At 53.8% G+C, this 16307-nt stretch overlaps 1 protein-coding gene across 1 annotated transcript in view; it reads right to left on the bottom strand.

The window, feature by feature from the left end:
- COL11A2 (collagen type XI alpha 2 chain) overlaps positions 1-14964 on the bottom strand; it is a 30485-nt gene extending 15521 nt beyond the window's left edge. Inside the window, 27 exon segments of the mRNA XM_049653474.1 lie at positions 93-146; positions 384-428; positions 675-728; positions 866-910; positions 1100-1153; positions 1326-1370; positions 1803-1856; positions 1979-2023; positions 2106-2159; positions 2365-2418; positions 2587-2640; positions 2739-2792; positions 2881-2934; positions 3104-3160; positions 3392-3478; positions 3952-4026; positions 4394-4456; positions 4682-4723; positions 4826-4885; positions 7018-7197; positions 7872-7934; positions 8593-8670; positions 9568-9759; positions 11178-11340; positions 11799-12009; positions 12146-12295; positions 14883-14964. Coding sequence (XP_049509431.1) covers positions 93-146; positions 384-428; positions 675-728; positions 866-910; positions 1100-1153; positions 1326-1370; positions 1803-1856; positions 1979-2023; positions 2106-2159; positions 2365-2418; positions 2587-2640; positions 2739-2792; positions 2881-2934; positions 3104-3160; positions 3392-3478; positions 3952-4026; positions 4394-4456; positions 4682-4723; positions 4826-4885; positions 7018-7197; positions 7872-7934; positions 8593-8670; positions 9568-9759; positions 11178-11340; positions 11799-12009; positions 12146-12295; positions 14883-14964 — 2169 coding nt within the window.
- Positions 14965-16307: the final 1343 nt, after the last annotated feature.

Genomic DNA, 16307 nt, shown 5'->3' with positions numbered 1-16307 from the left:
CAGGGATGGAGGTTGGGAAGGATTGAGCTCCTGAGATCCCAGCTGCCTCCCCCAACCATAGTGCTTTATTTCCCAGCCTGGTTGTCCATTACCTTGACACCTCGAGGTCCCGGATATCCTAGAGGACCCTGAGGTCCAGATGGACCCTGGAAGAAGAAAAAGAGATACCTATAAAGGGGTCTCAGGGTGTGACTTATGGAGGCCTTGGGGGGTGGAAGAAATGGAAGAGACAACATTGGAATCTGGATAGGGATACAAGGCATGGGACCAAGAATACTTCAGCCACACATGAATGATAATCCAAGGAAATTCCAAGGATTTTGAGGCCCCAAAGTCTGGGTAGAAACTCCTCCAGGAATGAAAGCAGGCATGGACCATCTCACCTGGTTTCCTTTGGTTCCAGGAGGACCTTCCTTCCCAGGGTGACCCTGCCGGTAAAGGAAGGAGAATGTGACATCTGGCCACTGTTACCTTCCCTGCACCCCTTCCTTCACTTCTTTAGCCCAGCTTTCCCTTGTGACCCTAATGAAGCCTAGTGACCATGGGCAGGCACCACCAGTGACCTCCTGGTGTAAGGAACACACTATGTAGATAGTCACCAAAGTCACTTGGAGGTTATTCACTGGGGTGGAGGGTCATGTGGAATTTGGATTAAGAGGTAGGGACCCACTCACCGGAGGTCCATCTGAGCCAGGCATGCCAGGGAGCCCTGGTTTCCCTCGGGGACCCTGCAGGAAGACAAGGAGGCTCAGGGTCACCAGTGGGATCAGGTCACACCATGGCTGAAGCCCCAGCCACACATTTAAGGCTCTCCCTACACCTCCCCCGGTGTATCTCCTGTCCCCCAAATCACTTAGTCACTTACCTTCTCTCCATGAGGGCCAATGGCACCCTGGGGCCCAGGGAGACCCTATACAGAGAGAGAGAGGAGTCACAGGAGCCCCACAGGGGTGGACTACTCTCTCCTATAGCCAGCATCCCCATTCAGAGCATGAGTGGTGAAGGCTTGAGACCTTTAATTTCCATCCAGGGTCTGAACCACTGTGGAAGCCCAGGGGAAGTTGCTAAAGATGGGGAGGGGTTGGACAGGACAACTCACCTGGGTTCCAGGAGTGCCCTGTTGTCCAGGAGGTCCTGGCTCTCCCTGGGGTCCCTAGAAACAAGCAACCAGGCAAGGATCAAAAGATGGTGACAACAAACTTAGGGCCAAGAGCTGAGTCGAAGCAGGGGCAGCAAGAGGGCAAGAACCAGAACCAAGCAGGGAGTCAAAATGGAAACAGGACCTTGGCTCAGGGCCAGGTGGTGTCTCTGTGCCCATTACTCACCAAGCTCCCTTTGGGACCATGGGGACCATCCATGCCTCGGACTCCCTGAAACATGAGAGGGGCGTGAGCAGGCTGGAAGATGGGGCCAGGGCCCTGGAAGGACCTGTGGTTTCTGAGAGGCCCAGTCATTCCAGAGGGTGGGATGGGGCAGCCTGACATCGGTCAGACCTCCAATTCATCCCAAACCTAAGCAAACATAGCCAGCCCAGATCCACAGGGCGTAGGTCTATGGGTCTGTGGGTTTGTGGGGTTTTGTTTTTCTTCAGAATTTTTTTTAAGCTACCCTCAGAGCCTTTAGCACAGTGCACCATACGGCCCTGTAAGAGCACCTGGGAGTAAAGGCTGGAGCAGAGCTGGGGGCTGGGGGGGAAGGGAGAGGAAACCAGAAGTGTGGGAGGAAGAGGCAGCTAGAAAGGTTGGAGAGTTGGAAAGGTCAGGGGGTGAGGTCAGGGTCAGAAGTCAGGGATAGTCACATACCGGGGGTCCAGGAATACCAGGTGGGCCTTTGGGGCCAAGGAGACCTCGAGGTCCCTGCAATCAGGTGAGGGGAAGATATGGCATGTGTGGGCGAGAGGTAATGCGTCTCCTTCATGCCCATGCCGCTCCCCTGACATCCCCAGAGACCCCCCTCACCAAAACCCCTAGACACTCACTGATTCTCCAGGCAGTCCCCGAGGCCCAATCTCCCCATCGTCTCCCTGGAGGAGGAAGACATGATGAAGCAGCCTCACCTTCCCCACTTCTCCCATACTGAGTCCCTTCCCTAGCCACAATACTTACCCGCTCTCCATCCTCACCAGGGGGGCCAGGAAGGCCCTGGGCACCAGTATCACCCTGGAAAATGGGGGAAGAGATAAGAGGGGCCTCAGAACCCCCAATTCAGGCAGATACTGACCCTCTTTAATTAACCAATCAGTTTCACCCATTGAGTTCCTCCTGGGACCCTCAGCCTCCTCCTCTTGCCTTGAGATCCCTACCTCCCCACCCCTCCATGGAAGGTCTACCCCTCATCAAAATGCACTACCCCCAATATACTCACCCTATGTCCCTTCTCCCCAGGTAGCCCTGGGAGTCCATCAAAACCTCGGTCACCCTAGGGGAAGAGGGCAGCCCAAGTGAGGTCCCAGCCCTTTACCCACCCTATCCATCCCTACTTTGTCCTGAGTGCCGCTTCATGGGGAAACCTGGGGAATTTAGTAATCCCCAGAGCTTAGATAGTGCTAGAAGCCACAGACATCAGAGAGGGACCCATACTTGTTACCTTCACTCCAGGTTCTCCAGGCATCCCTCGAGCTCCATCAGCACCTGCTCGGCCCTGGGGTGCAAAGGAAGTGTCAGAGCAAACAGAGGCACATTCCTTCACACTTTGTGTGTGCCCTCTCTCCCACCCACACCCACCACACCCCCACTCACCCTTCGCCCAGCCTTGCCAGGAGGGCCTGTGAGGCCTTGAGGTCCTCTGGGGCCCTGGTGAGGGAGAGTCAGGGGCAGGGTTAAAGGGCATAGACAGAAAGGGAGGCCCTGGATGGGGGATCAAATGGGTGGGGCTTGTCACCTGAGGTCCTAGGTCTCCAGATTCTCCTTTCAGGCCAGGGCTCCCAGGCTGTCCCTGTGACAGAGAAGAGAGGTGGCTATGTTAAATGATACACCCAACAGTGACTTCAAAGCCCTCCCCAAAATAAGCAAAATAACTTTCAACATAGTCCCTTTCTAGAACTATCCCTACCCCACACACACACACACAAAGAACTCCATACCCCAATACCCCACTCACTCACCAAGGGTCCAGGGCGGCCTGTGTATCCCATGGGGCCAGGGGGTCCTCGGAGCGCCAGCTAGGGAAGCAGGGGACACAGCAGAGCTGAGGAAGAGGTAGCTGGAAACTCCCAACCCCAGTACACCTTCCACCTTCCAAATTTGCACTTCCACTCCTTGTATTCCCCCAAACCTTACTCTCAGCCTCAAACCAACCCAGACCTTACCCTCCTCCACAGTTACTCCAACCTACCCTTTCAATCCCTCCTAAAGTCTTCATTTGCCCTCCATGCCCCTCCAGCCTTATTTACCCGTGCTTGCTGCAGAATCGCCTGGGCCTGAGCCTCCTGGGCTGCTACCACAGGGCCCTTGTCACCCCCACCACTGCCAAACCGGAACTGAGGGGCAGAGAGAGAGGAAGGTGTAGGTTCTCTTCCAGGAAACCCATGTGACTCTCCCAACCAGAGGCTTCATCCAGAATTTCTGCCCCATCTCCCAGGTTCGGGGACAGCCCCACCCCATGCCTTCCTCCACTGTCTCCCACAGAAGTTTTCCAGATAATCACATAGAGATTTTCAGAAACTACTCGCATCTTCCTCCCCTACTCTCTGGCTTCTTCCTCTGGGAAAACTCTCCTAGAGTTTTTAGAAGTTCTAGACTTCCTGAAATATAGGATTTTTTGCCCAGTTCTAGATGATCCATGTTTGGTTCCAGGTCATCTAATGAGATCTAGTCCATCCACCTCAAAGATCAATCTCTTTGAGTTGATGGTCTTTAGAGAATCCTCCTTTGCTCTCCTGGTCTTCTGGTTCTTGGTGACAGAACATGATTCCCCTACCTTCCCCATTCCAAAGCCCAGAAGACAACTCACTGGGAGCATGAGCGATGTGCCAGGAGGTCCAGGGGCCCCATCTGATCCAGGGAGCCCTGCTCGGCCAGGGGGGCCCTGGAGTGGGGAGAAAATGAGGATAGGTGATAGGTAGGGAATGTTAGGGTCCTGGCATCATTGTGAATCCGTCTACAGGATAAATGTAGACTTTTCTAGATCTTTCCTGAACCCTCCCACTCCCACAGAGAAAAATGAGAGTGAGACACCAGATTACTCCCCTCCCCATCCAGAGCCTGTCCTCCTTTCTGGGTGTTGGAGAGCACACCAGCCCTTTGTTCATTAATCAATCTGCTAATGAGGAGTTATTGAGCATGGTGCCCCCATTGGGTTCTAGAGGCTCCTATGCAGCCCTTCCCTCATAACACACACACACACACACACACACACACACACACGTGCATGTGCACACACGCTGCCCCCTTACCCTCTCGCCAGGGTCTCCAACTGGGCCTGGGTTGCCCTGGATGCCAGGGGGACCAATCAACCCCTGAGGAACAAATGAGGAGTGGGTCAGGTGTGGCATTCACATAGAAGAGGGGTATGTGGCTGAAGAGTGGTCTCTATAAAAGAGATTTGAGGATCTTGGAAGCTTTGGAAGGATTCTCCAGAGTTCCAAGAAGGAAGCCTGGTCATATGTGGAGAAGGCAAAGATGATTGTGTAAGTAGGGTCTCTGAGAAAAGAATGGAGGCTAAAGGTCACAGCTAGACTCACCGCAGGGCCTTCTGGGCCAGGAGGCCCCTCCACCAGCATACCCTGTAGAGCCAAAGGTTGAAAGTCAGAGGCTACAGGGCTAGCAACCCACCTCCTTTTCTTCTTCCCCCTGCCTTCAGCTCAGTGATCAACAGACCAACTTACAGGTTCCAGCACCGCAGGTTCCCCCTTCTCTCCCTTCAGCCCCCGGGGTCCACGGGCAGCCTGAAGAAGACACACATGTAACCCCCAGTGGGACCGGTGAGCACCCAGGACACCAATACTACCCCCATCCTAACTCCTACTTTCTTTCATTCCCAGATCCTCTGGACACCTCCCTAACCCTACCCCCAAAATCCCCCAGCCCTCTCCTAAGACTCCCTCTTCCCAGACCTCCCAAGCCTTCCAAGGAGACCTCAGGGCCCTCCACCTCCCAATTCCCAGCCCCACCTTAGCAAATACACTTCCTCATCTCCCTTAGGACCTCTTTCAGGAAGGTTTTCACCCCAACCCTTTCTGGGATTCCAAACTCCCCAACCTCCCCCAAACTCTCTCTGACCCCAGGAATACTTAGAACTTTAAGAAAATATCAACATCCTTACCCTTACCCCAATCCACCAAATAAGAATCTCTCTAAGATTGTGGATTGATTTTATCTGGGTTTGGAGGGAGGGCATGGATCCATATGAGAATCAGATATAATCCATGAAGTCTTTTCCAGAAAAGAAAAGGTGTACACCTTTGTGCACAGAATTTTTCTTAGAATTTCAAGGGGTTCACAAAGTTCAAAACTCTCCAGAGATTAAACATCCATACTCTAAATAGATTTGGAGATCAGGCCCCCCTGATATGCCAAACTCAGACCTCATAACTGTTTTTTTTTTTTTGGAAAAATACAGCTCTTGGACTGTTGCTCAAGCCCCAGAGCAGACTCCCCCGGCCCCGTTCTTCTCCCAAGAGGGACACTACACCCTTCCTCTGGCCCTCATATATACTCCAAGCCCACCAGTTCTTGCTTTTCTACACTTCTCAGATGTCCACTCCCAACACTAAGGCCAAAACCAAGATAAGGATGGGAAGAATGGAAATCATTCCCCAACACCCCCAACTCTCCCAGCAAAGATCTTCAGAATGTACCCCTCCACCTCCATCCTGCCAAACAGCAATGACCAACTTCTGAACTTTCCCATATCCCAGATCAACCCCAAATTTCCAAAAAGCAGCAAAAGGGAAAGGCAGCAGAGGGTTCAGAGTGGCAATATTAGAGAAGGGAAGTGTGGGATGAGGCAGCAGTGTAGAGGAGCCAGCTCTAATTGCAAGGCAAGCAAAAGATGAATGGAGTAGACAGGAAATATCCCAACTGAGAGGGAGTGGTCGAAGACCTGGGAAACAATTAAGGGAGACATTTCAAAGGGACAAACACTTGGAAACAAGAATGATGCCAGGGCCAAGAAAAATTAAACATGGCCAAGATAGCTAGAAAATGAACTCGACAAACAGGAAGTGGTTGGACAGACAGGAAACAGCTAAGAAAAGAGGATCCAGGAAGTGGACCTTCAACAACAACATGGCTACCATGACCAAGAGAAAGAAGAAGTTCACAAAACAGATAAAAAGTGACTCCTGGAAAGGGGATTATTACAATGAAATGTGATTCTTCCAGAAAATACAAACATTGAGGCTAGAACACACAGGAGGTAGCCATGACAAATATCTAGGCCCACAATGGAAACTTTTTGGATTTGGATGACCTGAGACACACAGGAAGTGGCTTATTAGCAAAGGAAAGCTAATGAAGACAGCATGAAAAACCAGAAGCAAAACATAAATAAGTTCCTTTCAGTACAAATTTTCACAGTCACCAAGATGGCCATGGCCAGAGAAGACAGGAAAGGGCAGACAGGAAGTGGCTGTAGGTTAGAAAATATGACACAGGAAGTTAGATCATTTGGCAGCAACATGGATAAGAAATTGTTTTTACCAAGAAGAAATGATGGAGACAGACTGAAAACGGACACAAAGTAGGGGCTTAGTGACCAAAAGCTTTCTGAAATACAGCTTTATTAAGACAGAAAGTGGCCAAGAAAGACAGGAGGTGGCCATAGGATTAAAAAAGAAAGAAAATACCAATTTCCCTGGGAAGAGGAATCCATGAGGAGTCACAAAGCAAGGTATTTGGCAAGAGAAAGCAGAAAGTAATCCTTTCAAGCAACATATACAACTTATATGAACAGAAAATGGCAAATCATCAATGGGAAGTAGCTTGCAGCCAACAGACAAGAATCAAAAACAACAGGAAGCAATTCTTAGAGCTACCACTGGAGGTCAAGAATGGAAGAGGAGCTCCTTTCACTTACGGCTCCCGAGTGGGCTGTCTCCGCAGACAGGGCAGGGCCAAGCTCCGTCTCCTCACGATAATCGTCCCCATAGCCATATGTGTAATCGTAGGGCCCTGCTGGGGGGTCTGTGCCACCCTCCCCATAGTCCTCTGTCAGGAACCTGTCGGCTGTGGAGGGGACCTGGAGATCTGTCTGCTCCTTCCCGGGGATGGGGAGGGAGAGGGGTAGATGGGGGCATTAGGGCTGAGAGGAGGTTTTCCCTGGACCCAAGGGTGTGGCAACTTCTAGCCTTAAAGGATTCTGAGGGTAACTGGGACTGGAGTTTTTCCCCCAAGAAGAGCAAGGGAAATGGTTGCATAGAAAGGGGAAGGCCATCAAAGACCCAAAATGAGGAGGGATGCCCCAAAAATGGGCCTGGTGGGAAGAAATGATAAATTACAAGAAGAAAGAAGGATGGCCGGAGGGCTGGACACAGAGTAAACAGTCCATAGAGATAATGGTAGACAAAGGATTCCAGAGAACAAAGAAATGGATGGAAAAACTGAGAGAAGAGAAAATGTGACAGCACTGGACAGAAAATGACTCCTGGGAAGAGAAATACAATACAGAAAATAAAACTTTTTGACATCAACATGGAGAGGTTACTCCAGAATCAAAGAATGGAAGGAGACATGGACACTGAAGAAAAATGGCCATACTTAGAAAGACAAGCAGACCAATAGGTCTGGAGTGACTGGAAGGCCACAAATGGATGTGACAAAGAACCCTCCGGCCAGAGGAATGGCTAATTCACCAAGATGACATGGGGCAAGGGGGGTGAGTCACAGATGCCCACTACCCCCAGCGGGGGTTAGGGTTGGGGATGAAGTTACCTCCTCATGGGGTGGCAAAGGGCTTGGTTCCAGGGTTCCTTCCTCTCCACCTGGGGTGGGATCCTAACCCCAAGGGGAAGGGGAAGAGTAGCATGGGGTGGGAAAGGAAGGAGAAAGGTTAGCGGGAAAGGAGGCAAAGCAGCACCTTGTCCCCCCACCCCCTCACCCCATGGGCAATGTCTGTCTGTGCTGGGCGGTGGGGGTTATCTCAGATCTTGCAGCCCCTTCGGAGGGGGGACAGTTTGGGGAGAGTGAATCTCCGAGGTCATAGAGGTTTGGGGGCACAGATCTGGATGCCCCAGCTCTACCTGCCGGTAACCGCTTCCTCTGGTCCTGGGGGGGGGCCCGGGCAGTGGGGGGAGCTGCCCGCCGAGCTGGGCGTCGGAAGGGGGGAGGATGGCCCCGTGCTTGGCCAGAACCTCCAATTCGAGAGGGCCTCCGGCCTGGTGAGGGGGGCGCCTGCCGGGCTGCTGACCTCTTGGCAGGTGGGGTAGGCTTTCTGGGAGGGGTCCGACGCCCCCTGGGGGAAGGGAGCGCCCTGCGGTTGGGGCTCGGTGGCCTCTGCAGCAGAGAGACATGGGAGGGGGCAGTGAGGAAACTCCTATAATCTAAATATATAATGTCTCTTCCCACATGTTAAGAGGGGAGGAAGGTGTCATAGGAGATGTTTGCAAGGGGTGGTAGGAGGAAGGGGAGAACTGATGGGGTCCCTCAAGTTTACCTGATAATCAGGGGTCGTCCCTGTAGTCATCTCATCGTAATAGGGGGTCTCGTAGTCATAGAAGAAAGACTCAGTGGGCTGGGGTTCGGGAAGGGGCAGTGGGAATAGTAGGAAGAGGTAGAGGTGCAAGAGTGAGGAGAGGGAAATGAGATAGTGTGGGAGTTTGGAAAAAAGGGTAGGAGTTGAGGATGAAAGGAGAGGTCAGGGGGTCAGGAGAAGATGCGGAGAGGTGGGAAGGGGGGGGGTGGATCCCACATGTGGGACAGAAGCAGAGACATGATTAAGAGATTGACCATCTAAACTTCAGACCACTGACCCCAGATCATATCTCACCCCTAACCATCTGGACCCTACCCAATCCAGAATTCCTTTCCCTCCCCCCGCCCCACAGCCCCTTACTCTGCATCTCCATATGCAGGGGGCCAGAGACTGGGCTCCTACACAGAATCCCATAGACCCAGCCCTCCTCTGGGATTTTCTCTATCTCCTGCTCCTTCCCATTTCTCTTCCTAGGTCTTACCATAACAGCTTCCTTCTCGCTCGTTCTGTCTCTCCCCTTCCATGCTCTCCCATCTGCCATCCTCTGTCCCGAAATCTTCCCACACACACACACATACACACTGTCCCCCAATCTCTTAATTCAAGGAAGGGATGGGAAACCCAAGGACACAGTCCCAGAAAGACTGGCAGAGGAAAGGAGACATGAGCAGGGGACACAGCTCCCAGCCATGAATTCTTCATAATGACACTTTTTATTTTTAATTGAAAATAAAAAGGTTGATGAATGAGGACTGGGAGGAGGGAGTGATGAGAATAGGGAGGTATGGTTAGGGAGCAGCCCTAGTGGAGGGGAGGATGGGAGCCCAAAATAGTATGGGGAGCTCTGGAACATTGGGGGAATTGCCCTGGAGAGGTGTATGGGTACCTTCCCTCCCTGGGGTATGCTGTGGTTTGGGGTTCACCCAGTTCTCTCACCTGTCGCTGGGGTTCCTGATTTTGTGGCCTATGAAGTCTTGGTGGCTGCTGCTTTGGAGATCTCTGGGCCCTGTGAGAGTGTTGTTTCTGAGGTCTCTCCCTCCAAGCTCCCTCACACTCCAGCTCCTTCTGTTCACAGGATTCGTAGGCAGCTTGCACCCCTGGGACAATGACAAGCTCCTGGATGTCACCCTGCAAAGACACAAGGAAGAAACACCAATGGAGGGAGGCAGAGAGGGCCTCAGAGAGAAACAGAAGGTAGAGTTTGGGACACAAGGTAAGAGCCAATCCTATGTAAAACAACATAATGGGAGAAGATCATTATCAGCCTTTTCAGTTTTCAAAAGACCTTCTCATCCATAGTCCCATTGGACCTTCACAACAACTGGGAAAGTCAGTAGGATAAGGATATTTATGCCTATTGTCTGATATATTCCATTCAGAAAAGCTCAAAGGGACAATGACTGCCCCCAAGGTCACTTTCAATGGTAGACTCAAGACTAGAATTCAAACATTCCAACTCTAAGTCCAACACTGTTTGCCTACCTCCTGCCCCTATGGTAATGCATCAACTTTTTCACAAAGGCCCTGGAAACAATGGCCCAACCTTAGTTGCTTTGACCTGCCAATGGCAGTGATGATGATAATTCTCAGAACCTCTAGAAATGGGGGAGAGGGAAGCCATTTTTGAATTCCAATGGCATTTACTTGTGCCCACACATGGTACTTAGCACACCCTGCCTTATATTGTAGTTTGGGGTTATTGTCTCATCTTCAAAGAGGAGCCAGGAGCTGCTAAGAATAATAGAGACCTTATATTACTCTTCTGTGTTCCCCCTGAAACTGGGACAGCAGGTATTCAGAGAATATTGACTGGCTAGGTGAGAGGATGGATGGATGGATGGATGGATGGATGGATGGGGGCTCAAATGCACCACTGGCTGGAGGGTTGGTGGATGGTGAATGAGCGAATGAATGAATGAAAGAATTGGTGGGTAGATAAATGGAGGTGAGAAATAAAGGAAACAGAATGGTAGGTAGGTAGGTGGATGGAAGGGAACATGTGAATGAATGAATGATTGGATGGAGAGTGGTTGGGTGAGGATATAGGTGGGTGAATGAGTGGATGAATGAATACATGCATCCTCATATGTATGGGTAGATGGGCTGGGTGGGTGGATGAATGAAGGAACTAATGGATGGGTTCAAGATGGATAGATTGATGGATGAGTGAAGAAGAAAGTGGCAGGGCAGAGGAAGATGGGCAAGCGTGTGGATACAAACCTGAATGCTTGATTAGTGTGTGAGCACATAAATGAATGGGTGGGAATTACATGAGTAAATGAATGGGTGGGTGCAGATAGAGATATTAGTTAAAGAGATGAATGGATAGGCGGACTGATGAAGACTGATGGAGACATCTGTCCTGCCATATACATGGGCACCTATTTCTCCTACATAGAAAATCAGCCCTGAGGATAGGATATGGAAATACAAACTCATAAGAGGTCAAATGAAGGGTCACGGCATAAGAAGATGGAGTACTGGTCCCAGAAGGGGAACAGACACAAGATATGAGACCAGAAATACCTCTGTTCTCTGTTTGTTACCTCAAACACTTCTTCATCCAGGATACGGGCACCAAAGATAATCACTCCATGGGTGTCCAACAGCGGACGAGCACTTCGGGGGAGAAGCCGGGTGACTCGCTTCTTGCAGTCAACTATGAGGGTGACAGACTGGCCCTTCACAGCCACTGCCACACGGTGCCACCTGGTCATGGAGGGAGCGGTTCAAGTGACTGACGGACGGGGGGCGGGGAGTCAACAGGGCTGGGGAGCAATTGATGGAAAGGTTGGAGCCAATGACAGTAATCGTAGTAGCATCATAACAGCTATCATTTGTTGAGTGTTTACAATGCACCAGGCACTACTTTTCTCATTTGATTCTCATGATTCTCATCCCTATTTTACAGCCCATAGAAACTGAGACTTAAAACAGTTAAGTAACTTGCCTAAGGCACAGGCAAGGATTTAAACTCTAAAGCCCAAAATCTGGGCTTGAAGTAGCTGAAGCCCAAAACCTGGGCTTGAAGTGTCGCTAGGTTGGTGACGTGTGGCCAAAAACGTTGGCAGGTTTCCTAGTTTAGGGAGTAGGGGTTCTGGGGCACTGGCCAGAGAGGAGCTCCTGAAGGTGTAGTCCAGGCAGACCAGAGGAGCAAACTGACTTACTTGCCATCTGCTAGGCTGAGGCCTCGGAAGACTGGCTGAGCGGGGGGTCGAGGCCTTCCAGTCTGGTCCTCATACAGGAAGCGGAAGGGTCGGCCAAGCTCCAGGCCCAGCTGTCGGACACCCTGGGCACTATAGAGAGTCAGGAGGGGAGCCTGGAGGCCAGGGCGGGTCCGGACAGCAGTCAGCAATGAGAAATCTTTGGGAAAACCTCCTGGGACCCGGGAGAGACATAACCAGGTGGAATGAGAGGCACAAAGAGCCAGAAAACCCTTCCCTTCTGGTGTCTGATTCCAGACCCCACCCCATGACCTACCCCAGCTCTCACTAGTTCACCATGTCACCCATACCTGGGAAGAGCTGGCGGGTGGGTGCACTGAGCTGGGCAGGTCGGGACACTCGGTAGGCCACATCAGCTGGACAGATGCCTCTCGCCCTCCGGACACCATCAGGAAGGGAGGGGAACCTCAGGGCCCGGAGCACATCCACAGGGGGTGCACCTGGGAAAGTCCATAAGGATCAGGAGAAGGGACACACCCTCAGGATGGCCAAGATATGGGGGTATTTGGGATCTAGAACTCCACTTCCTGGGGCTCAAACTCCCTGAAAAGAAAGGTCACCTCTTCCTTACTTGTCTCTGAATGCCCCTTAAATGGACGGGAAATCAGAGTCACCTGGGAAAGGGCAGCACTGGCCCTGTATTTAGCTCCATGTGACCCCTGCCCCTCTCCCTCTCAGTGTGTCTCACTCAGTCTCCTCTGGTCTTTGTCTTTCAGCCTATGAATCTCTCTCTACTCTCCACCATCTCCCCTTCTCTCTCTCCGTCTTACTCTCCCTGTCTCCACATCTATTGATCTTTGTGTCTCCCTGTCTTTCTCCCTCTCTCACTCCCTTTCTGTATCTCTTGGTCCCTGGGTCTCTGGCCTCTTTCCCATATCTCCAGCACAAACAACATCTGGGCAATCGATCATCCTGGGCACAGGAGGTGCAGGGGGGGCCACCAGGCAGGGAGCAGAGAGGCAGATCTAAGGGAACGGGGCTTCGGGCTGCTTCAGTTCCGTGTTTGGGGAGGTGGGGAGGACCACGCTGAGGAAGGAGAGAGCAGAAAGAGCCACCCCAGGCGTCTATACCCCTGGCTGGGAGATGGGCTGGGGGGGCGGGGGTGGGAGCTGAAGCTGCCACGAGGAGCCGGAGCAGGTCCAGGGCCCTGAGCCACACATCTGTGGATCCCATCAGAGTCCTTGCCCAAAACCCGGGCAAGCTCCCCACACCTGGAACTTCAACCCTGCCCCACCACCCCCACCTCTTGGATCCAAAGATTCAAGACCCAGGCCATCAGCCCTATCCACCTTGAATTCAGCTTCCCAAGGCTCACACTCCCGGGAAGACAAAGGTCACCTCTCCCTCGCACTCCTCACGCCATCAGCTCCAGATTGGAAAAATTCCCAAAAAAAGTCCAGCAAAATTTTCACAGAAGCATGGTGTAGGGCAGGGGCCAGAGTGATCAGGAGAGGAGAGCTGGGTGGGGTGGGTGAGGTGGGGCGGACAGGCAGAGAAAAGGCCCTTTGAGTCCAGGCGCGGGGAAACCACGGCCGTGCCCTCCCCTTCACCAACACCCACCCCCCCCGCCTTAGCCTGGCCCCTGAGTGTGGCAGCTCCGCAAACACCAACACACAAGGGCCGCTTTGAGAAAGGAAGGGTGAGTGAGACAGAGAGACAGAGACTCACAGAGACCCCAGGCCAAGGAGACCTGAGAGGCTCCCGCCTTTCACCAAACCCCACAGGAGTACAGTTCCATCCTATAGACGGTCTACCCACAGGTCTGCCCACCCATCTGCCCACCTCAGGCCACATACGTGCCCCACTGACTCCAGCCTCAGTCTGCCCCACACGCTCCCCACTAGTAGCCCCATCACCCCCACCATTCTACCTTTGGCCCCCAAATGCCCCATTTTTTACTCTAATGAAGTCCACACTAGCCTATCTACCTACAGAGTCCCATCTCTAGCCCCTCAGCCCCAAAACAAGAGACAGTCATCTCAGCCATCCCCTGCCTCCATGCTAGAGGGTTCCTTTCCTCCTTAAGAAAGATTCCAAGAGTCCAGAAACATCACACACTTCAATTTCCAGTCCCTCAGCCTCATCCTCCTCACATCTTGAAAGTTTTTCCTTCTGTAATCTAATCTAAATCCTTTATGCTGCTATTCTGACTATTTTCTCTCCAGATCAGAGAAGAAATGAATGGTGGAGTTATATGCAAATTATCCTCTAGTGTTTCTATGAGTGGGAGGCTGGCTCCTGCCTGCTTAGGACCCAGGTGCTCCCAGCCCCCTCCTGTCTGACATCAAATCCCTTTCCTAGGTGCCAGGACTTCTGGATCCTGGGAAAAAGAAGGAAAAGATTGGGGTGGTGGACACCAGGGTCCCAGGGGAGCCCCGCTGGCCAGAGGGGGAGGGGTGGGGCAGGAATGCAAAGAGTTGGCTCTCGCCTCAGACACCTGATCCCAGCCTGTCCAGCGGCCGTCCTGTTGGCAGCCAGCCCTAGTGCTCCCCAGAGCCAGCCGCGTGGCAGCATCGAGGGCACAGGGAGGGGGAAGGGGATCCTGTCGGAGAAGCCAGTGGGACAAACAGTCCAGGCATCCCTTCTTTCTCTACTCACTAGGCTCTGCTCTGACCCACAGATGCTCGCCCCTCACCCCAGACATATAGATAGAAAGCCTGGAAGATATACACACCGTCCTCACCCATCAACACTGGCATCCACCTGGCCACCCCAGCATTGGCTGGACTGCACCAGCTTTGGCCAGCTTTGGCTCTCCCAGAGTACCTCAGCATCCAGTCCCCTCTTTAGGTGAGCCTCCACCTTTCAGCTTTACCTGCCCTCTCCCAGTTACTCCAAGGAGGCAAAGAGATCCCTATCTTTGTTCCAAGGGAACCGAGTGACCTGCCCTCGAGTCTGGACCCTTAGCCCCCTAAATCCCCTTTTTGAACTTAGAAGCTCTGCCTCAGGCATCAGCTATCTCCTACCCAGGGGGGTACTCAGAGCTGCAGCCTGACTCCAAGAACCCAGGCGTCGGACTCCTCTTACCTGCCCAGGCAGGGACGGCGCTCAGCCCCAGCACCAGCGGTACCAGCAGGAGGAGGCGATGACAGCGGCTGCACCGCTCCATGGCTGGCGACCCGAACGCCCGGTCCCAAGGACCTACGGGCGGCCGGAGGCGCTGAACGCCCCCAAGGCTGACAGGAGAGTGCGAGCAGGCTTTGAGCCTCGGACGCCCGGGTCCTGCGGAGGTCAGAGGCTGTCGGGTAGCAACAGCTCTCAGCGGCCCAGCTCCATGCAACGAGGCGCCGTCGGGGCTCTGGCGCTGCTCCTTCCTCAGTGGCCGCCGCTCCTGTGTGTCCCCGGCCACCCCGGCGGCCCACAGCCCCCACCCCGCCCCCGCCCCCGGCCCAGCCCCCGCCTCCAACCGCCCGCCCACAGCCACCGAGGGGAAACCCCACCCTCGATCTCCACCTGGTTGGGGGGGGGGGGCGCGGTGGGAGACAGCAGCCCTCGTTCGCTGACCCTTGCTCCTTGCAGAGGCTGAATGGCCTATACCCCCGATTCCTTTTTCGGGAACCCCAATATCTCTTCCTCTGCCCCTTCCTTTTCTAGGACTCAGACGTCCAGTCAAAGCCCCCACCTCAATTCCCTCCCCGTTAAGGGCCCAGAGCCCCTTTTCAGCAGTCCTGGGCGGGATTTAGGGCACTGTGGGAGGAGAGAGGCGGGCCTGGGGGTCTCTACCTCCCCCCAACAGGTCTCCATAATTACTTCCCCTCGCCCCGCCCAGTGTAATTACAGAGCCGGCCTGGGGTGGGGGTATTTATAGACAAGGCTATAGATAGCGACTGGAGACCCGCAACCCGCCGGGGGGGGGGGGGGGGGGGGGGGGCAGGTGGTTAGAGGGGAGGCAGAGGGACTTAGTTTGGGGGCGGAGAGAGCCAGAGACTGTACAGCCCGACACAGGATAATCAGGTCCAAGGAGATGAAAATGGGGGGACGAGGTCAGGGAGTCCGGGAGCCCAGGTGGCAAGGGACTCAGGGGGCCCGTCGACACTAGTTGGAAGAGTCCGGGGAAACAGGGTCACTCAGGGACGAGAGGCCGCCTCCGGGCGGGCAACGCCTGAGGAGGCCGCCGCGCTCAACGTCCAGTGCGCCCCCACGGACGGGCACGGCGCCGGGTCTGCCCGGAGCCCGTGGCGCGGCGGGAGAAGACAGGAGCGAGCCGAGGCGCCGCCGCCCGCTGGCGCTAGGAGGGCGCAAGCGAACAAGGCGCCTTTGAGAATCAGCTGCCCCCCTCTTCCTCCTCCGGCCGGCCCCGCCCCCAGCCTGGCACACCCTCTCCCCCCTCCCCGACAAAGCGCGCCTTGTGTCCCCCACCCTGTGCCCGCCTCTCAGGCCCCGGGGAACCTCGGCGGCGGCGTCAAGGGAGCTCGTCCGCAGCTCCCGACCGGATGCCCCCGCCCCCCCCCC

The sequence above is a fragment of the Panthera uncia genome, assembly GCF_023721935.1.
Source record: "Panthera uncia isolate 11264 chromosome B2 unlocalized genomic scaffold, Puncia_PCG_1.0 HiC_scaffold_24, whole genome shotgun sequence".
In the NCBI taxonomy this organism is placed as follows: domain Eukaryota; kingdom Metazoa; phylum Chordata; class Mammalia; order Carnivora; family Felidae; genus Panthera; species Panthera uncia.
Note: the sequence above shows the minus strand (reverse complement) of the source record. Positions and strands in the feature narration are given on the sequence as shown.